Source organism: Chanos chanos, chromosome 10 (genome assembly GCF_902362185.1).
Source record: "Chanos chanos chromosome 10, fChaCha1.1, whole genome shotgun sequence".
Lineage (NCBI taxonomy): Eukaryota > Metazoa > Chordata > Actinopteri > Gonorynchiformes > Chanidae > Chanos > Chanos chanos.
Genome location: NC_044504.1, coordinates 25,208,919 through 25,215,840, shown reverse-complemented (window position 1 = coordinate 25,215,840; position 6,922 = coordinate 25,208,919). Strand labels below are relative to the sequence as shown.

General features: G+C 40.4%; 1 protein-coding gene across 1 annotated transcript in view; it reads right to left on the bottom strand.

Annotated features, from left to right (window-relative positions):
- The window catches only part of abi3bpa (ABI family, member 3 (NESH) binding protein a), a 19,224-nt gene extending 18,254 nt beyond the window's left edge, over window positions 1-970 (bottom strand). The window contains exon 1 of the mRNA XM_030787526.1: window positions 910-970. Within this exon, the coding sequence (XP_030643386.1) occupies window positions 910-970 (61 nt within the window). The remainder of the gene's footprint in view (window positions 1-909) is intronic.
- Between the last annotated feature and the right edge of the window lie 5,952 nt (window positions 971-6,922).

The following is a 6,922-nucleotide window of genomic DNA, read 5'->3' as shown; positions in this document are numbered from 1 at the left end:
ATAAACAGTTTAGTTTGATGATGTTCAAAGCAAATTCAAAGCTCTGTCCATGTACTTCATTGTGTTCTCCATTCTATCAGCAGAATCTCAGCGTGTGCTCTGTTTTAACATTAGAACCTCAAACCTGTTCTAGGTTCTCTTTGTAGAATTCCTAGTGTAAATCTGTTCTTTTGATAGAATCCCCGGTAAAGTTCTCCTGTCTTTATAGCAGAGCCGGACAGATAAAATGAGACACAAAAGGGGGAGTGACATAGTGTGTAAGTGCGCGACTACACATGGATGGTGTTACACACACAGCAAAATGTTATGTTCAAACTTTGTTTGCTAAATCCTCATTTAACAGCCTGATTTATGTTATTATTCACACTATAAAAAATCCTTCACAACACAGTGTTACATATATATCTCTAACACACACACACATACACACACACACACACATACACAAATGTTGGAACAACAAGTGATATTTCGCAGATTAAATAAATACAATAACAGAATTATCACTGATATAAAACAAATGTCTTTTGGTACAATTTCAGTATAACAAAAACAAAGTTTAGCTTTAAAATAAAATTAAACATATTTTCTGTGCTGGAATCAAAGTAACCATGCCAAAGACCCTTTTGCTAGACAGCTCTGTTTCTCACCATAGTTTCTCACCAATGCTTTCATCACTTATTGTTAATTCATGGCCTCATGACATCCAATCATATATATATATATATATATATGTACGTACGTACATACATACATACATACATATGCGTGTTATCTCTCAGTTTAAGCAACAGATACACATTGATCTAAAAATACCTTATCTATCTATCTATACCTATGCAGTAAAACTTTATCATAAAATATTGTTAATTATGGATGAGCATGCCAAGAGATGAGTTAGAATCTGACCTGTGTATGGGAGCGTGACACTGAGGAAAATGAAGATGAAGAAGACTGCAAAAGTTTTCATCTTGTCCACTCCAATCAGGTCAGTCTGGCCCCACTGGATTTACTATCTGACCAAAGTTATGCCCTGTCCTCTTCAGTCCCTTGGTGCTCTGGCAGACGTTTGTGTGTGTGGGTATTTAATACTGAAGCTGACTCTTGTGCTAGCAGAGAGCATGTGTGAAGAAGCATGTGCAGCTGTGCCATCTATACAAACAGAAGGAGGGAACTGCTGATGTCATTTACACACGCACACAGAAAGAGAGAGAATTCAATATTGACAGCTCTCTCTCTCTCTCTCACACACATCCTCTCTCTGATCCATAAATTCACACATTCATATCTCACCCCTCCTCATTCCCTCCTCCTTCTCTTACTGCTTCTCTCTGTTTTTTTCTCCTTGGTAACCATTAGGTATTTTCCCTCATTTTTGTAAATATGGTTCCTAGTTTTTCTCTTGTTATCCATGTCCTTTTAATCTTCTTCCATCAACTTGGCAAAGACAAAACAATAGATAAGAAAGTTGCCAGGAACACATTAGTACGCAGGCGAATAATAAATATATGATAGATAATAAGTAAATTCCTTGGTGATTCACCTGTAAAACCCACCTGTGTCTTCATTTGTCTTTTGTGGTTTCTCAGACTTCCCCACGCTAAGCCTCCACAAAAACAACTAGCGATTCAAATTGAGGCAGGAGGTGATAGATTGCCTTGTACATGCGGCTCTGCTCTTACCAGAACAAACACATACACACATGCACACACAAACAAACAAACAAACAAACCTAAATTGCACATTCAGACCCATTCTGCACCAAACATTTCCTTTATTTATGGAAAGAAGCTACAGGGCTGCAGGAATATTTTTTCATCTCAAATCCAGAACAACTTGAGTAAATGAATATTGAATGATATTCAATAGAACCATTTTATCCAGCATTACAAACTGCTTTTCCAGTGCTCATTTAGTCGAGCTGATTCTAGAGAAAACTCAGGACGTGATGCAGTGAAGTCATTGGTAAATGGTCACTTTCTGTTACTGTCGTATTGGTTGATCTTGGAGCATCATTGCTGTGCCTTGGCCCAGTCAAATGGCCACCAGCCAGAACTCTGGAGACTTTGGGTTGAGCAGAAAAAAAAATATGCCTCCTGAAAATCTCTTTAGGACATAACATCTGGGTGATTTCCAGAGTTGTGTGGGACGCCAGCAGCATTCTAAGCTGAGGAAATGCTGCAGCTGTAGCCAGTGATCCTAGGCCAGTCTTCTGCCTGCATTAATGAGTGTAAACAAGTGTTTTTAGTTTAGAAGCGGAGAGTATTTGTCATTTTCCACTTACTCTTAGAATGCTCTGGACAGAGAGGTTAAGACATGGAAGAGAATGTTCACTGACACACACATATACATACACACACACACAGCTCTCAAGATAAAGAAAGCCACAAGTTTCCCCTATTCTATTCTTATAGGAGTGTGAAAAGCATAAACAAGATATTTTCCATATGAGGGCGCTATAGTGACATTAGAGGGCAGCTCTCTATCCTCCAGAGGAGATTCACTAAGAATTTACATAACAAAATTCTAATTTCTATGGTGAAAACGGAACCTATAAGGAATTCAAATTAAATATCAGTATCTTGGACAAAACAAACAAAAAAAAAAGTGTCTAAGGAAGTGTGAATATGAATAATAATACCTCACACTGCATAACATAACTCAGATCTTTACATGAGATGATATCACATGACTGTACTGAAGAATATTTATTTAATTGATATACATTTTGCTGTGCCAAACCTGCTCTTAAGATATAATCTTTGTCTACCTAAGACATACTTTGTTTTTACATGTGTTTCATATGCATTATATGGCCAAAACCATGTGGACACCTGACAATCACATCTATGAGCTTATTGGACATCCCATTTCAAAACCATGGGCATTAATAGGGAGCTGCCCCCCCTTTGCATCTGTAACAGCCTCCACTCTTCTGAGAAGGCTTTCCACAAGGTTTTGGAGTATGTCTGTGGCAGTGTGTGAACATTCAGCCAAAAGAACATTTGTGAAGTGAGGCGCTAGCGTTGGACGAGAAGGCCTAGCTTGCAATCATTCTAATTCATCCTAAATAGGTGTTTAGTGGGATTGAGGTCAGGGCTCTGTGCAGGCCACTGGAGTTCCTCCACACCAAACTTGTCAAGCCATGTCTTTATGGATGTTGCTTTGTGCACAGGGGTGCAGTCATGCTGGAACAGGTTAGAGGCATACAATTGTCTAAAATGTCTTTGTACACTGTAGTATTAATGTTACCCTTTACTGGAACTAAAGGGCCTAGCCCAAACCCTGAAAAACAGCCCCAGACCATTATCCCTCCTCCACCAAACTTTACAGCAGGCACTGTGCATTCCAGCAGGTAGCACTCTCCTGGCATCCGCCAAACCCAGATTCGTCCATCAGACAGCCAGATAGTGAAACGTGATTCATCACTCCAGAAAACGCGTTTCCACTGCTCAGGAATCCAGTGGTGGTGTGCTTTGCACCACTCTAGCTGTTGCTCGGTATTGCGCATAGTGATGTCGGGCTTGTGTGCAGCTGCTCGGCCATGGAAACCCATTTCATTAAGCTCCTGAAGTGCAGTTCTTCTGCTGATGTTGCAGCCAGAGACAGTTTAGAACTCTGTAGTGAGTGAATCAACAGAGGATAGGCAGTTTTTACGTGCCATGTGCTTCAGTACTCGGCGGGTCCACTCTGGAAGTTTGTGTGGTCCACAACCCATTCTACTTTCAAGGTATGTCTATGGAGATTGCGTGGCTATATTCTTGATTTTATGCACCTGTTAACAATCAGCGTGGATGAAACACCTAAACCCAATAATTAGGAGGGGCATCCACATACTTTTGGTCATACAGTTCAGTGTTTCTCAATCCTGCTCCTGGGAGACCCCTGCTCTGCACGTTTCCCATCGTTCCCTGCTCTACCTACCTGGCTGAACTCATCAGTTGCACTTCTGATTGGCTAAGCTCACTGGATTTAATCAAGAGCATGTTAATCACACTAATCAGGTGTGTTCGGAGCAAGGATAGATAGATATGCAGAGCAGGTGTCCCCCCAGGAGAAGGATTGAGAAACACTGATATAGTGTATATGGAGGCAACATATTCCATAACACTCTGAAGGTTTGAAAAAGCAGCATAAATTGTTTGCTCTCATAGGGGTTAGGGATTTGTGTTGTTTACTTCTCACTAGATATATAAATAGATGAACAGTTCATCCGCTATTTTTAATCAGGTGTGATATAACTCTGGTCCAAGGGCTAGAACCGTGGGCCAACCTCAGTCAGGTTTTTTTTCTATTTGTGCCAGACATTTCTTCCTCACTTTATCCATCTGTCTGTTCTCTGACCTTTTGCTCCGTTCTTCTTCTTCTCTCTCTTTATCTTCTCTGCCAGCATTTCCTCCTCTGTTCATTATCCCTTTAATGAGATCCACTCTCCAAACACAGAAACAGAGCTCTTTCCAAGAGGAACTCCCTCTGTGTACCAGGCTTCCAAGAGGCTCACAAATCAGATGCATTGCAGATAAAGGCTACAGAGGGATTAAAACCAACAATAAAGCAAAGGCAAAAACATCAGTTATCACCATCATCATCACCATCATTGTCATCATTACATGTGTATGTGTGCCTGTGTGTGTGTGTGTATCTTTTGTTAATTAAATGAGTAAAATTGTTTAAGAAATCAGAAATAAACTGCTTCTCTTTTGCTTTCAAGCACCACACTCAAACAGACTAGCTTTATATCCTGTAGCAAATTTCATCTTGCTAGCATCATCAAGAGAATGTTTTGTTTGTCAATGGTAATCTGGTTTGTAAACAGTCCATGACTGGCCACAATATTGTTAATTAATATGTTAATTCAGTGTTACAGCTTCATCTGTACTGAGACATTTAAAGGTACAGTTTGAAATATACAACATGGCATGTAAAAATGCACAAATATTGGTAAATATTTGAGAGATAAACAGTGTGTTTACATGGAGTCAAGTCACATGGTCAGAGCCTCCTTTGACATTTGAACCAACTAATTTCCAGCAAAGTGTTCAGTTTACGATCATGTCTGGAATCAAATCAAGAGCCTTCAGATGACTCGTCCTTACTTAACAAACCACTGTTACCCTCTTCATTTATAAAAACAAAAGTCATTACAGTAAGTGCTTTGTGTTTTATTGTAATTGCTGTGGGTTACTGCCATGGTGAGTCAGACAGCTGTGACACATGAGGCAGTTCATTAAAGCCTTCTCCCACCATTCTTTCTGTCTTTCACACATACTCCTATCAGTCTGCCTAATGTGTTTATGACATAAACCCTGTAAACACAAAGCAGACATTCAAAATTAAAGCAAGCAGAAATGTACCACACACATACACACACAAATACTGAAGAGAGAGTCATAAACAGAGAGACAGTAAGAGAGTTTGAGAGACAGAGAATACTCATCTCAGAGACTCCTCTACATAAACAGGCATGTGCGCTGTCAGTCACACAAACACCATCAGGTTTTGAATGACTACATGGTAACATACAAAACCAGGCAGAACCACACAGCAGTAATTTCTGCTGTACGATCAGTAGACCACACTCAGTAAAGCTGTTGATGTCACAGTCCTATTGATGTTACATTCAATGTCATGGCCACTGATGACATGGCCACTCATTACAGTCAATGTCATTGCTGCTGGTTTAAATCTGTTGTGGGTAGCTGACCGGACTGTTGTGGAAAATCGTTTTGCAAGGCATTTTTTGAATACTCACTTTAGGTACTGAGACCACATGACCTGTGTCACAGAGACGCTGTCAGATATGTCCTCTGAGTAACCTTGAGAATGTGAGCCCAGTTGCAGAATCAATGTGAGTACATGAGAGAAAGTCTGAACGATTTATTTGAGAATTTTGAGAGTAGAAAATAAACACTCTCAGAGAAGTGTCAAATGCAGAGCAGAAAATCAGAAATAAAATAATAAAAATAATAATGGGAGCTGAGCACAAGAAAGAACTAAGTTTCTAAGGAGACCAAGGAGAATAACTCCAAGACTGAGCAAGACAAACAGGGTACTTGAATACATAAGTGAACTGAGAACAGGTGTAAGCTAATAACAAATAGTCCATAGGTGAGATGGAAGCTGACACCTAGTGTTGTTCTCCAGCTCCCTCTGGTGGTCAGTTCTAGCAGCGACCAGACCCCCTCCTCTGTGGCCAATTCAGGATACTCTTAATGAGGTCTGGTCCGGATCCACAATGTGCTAAGCGAGAATGCATGTTATCATAACCATAGGTAATTGAGGATGAGCAGATGTAGAGGAGACTTAAGAAGAAACAGAACAACTGTTTCTATTTGAGAATCATTAATAGTCAGGCACAATGGTTTTGTCTAATACTTGATAGTATTGGACCCAGCTGGTTTTCTATCCGACACCTGCACGTTCCAAGGAGCAGTAAGTCTTTGAGCAATACCTAAATCTCAAAAGTTAACTGCTGAACTGCAGTCCACAAATGAGTTCAGAAAGTTGGGCTCATCCCAAATGTATAGGTGTTCCCTCAAGTTCTTGTTGACTACTGGCCCGACTTGAGCTTGAGAATTGTGTGAACAAGGGGAGAGGTTCCTGTTTGACCTTGATTAAACTTTGATTGTCAATGATTGTTGATTTGGACAGCCATAGAAATAGGAATCTCCAAATTTAGTCCTCAGCCTGTGTGGCACATTTGTGCTTCGCTGCCTCAGAAAGACCACGATGGAAAGCTGTTAATGTAGGGATTCTTGACTCCGGTCCCCGGGACCCCCAAACTGGTGGCCTGTATCAACAAGTAAGGCACAAAACACGGAGATGAGACATCATCAGATGCCATAGGAACCTTCCAGTTCTGGAAGGACCTCTATACCAAGAAGACAGGACACAATACACAACCTCCTTAGATTCAAGACCT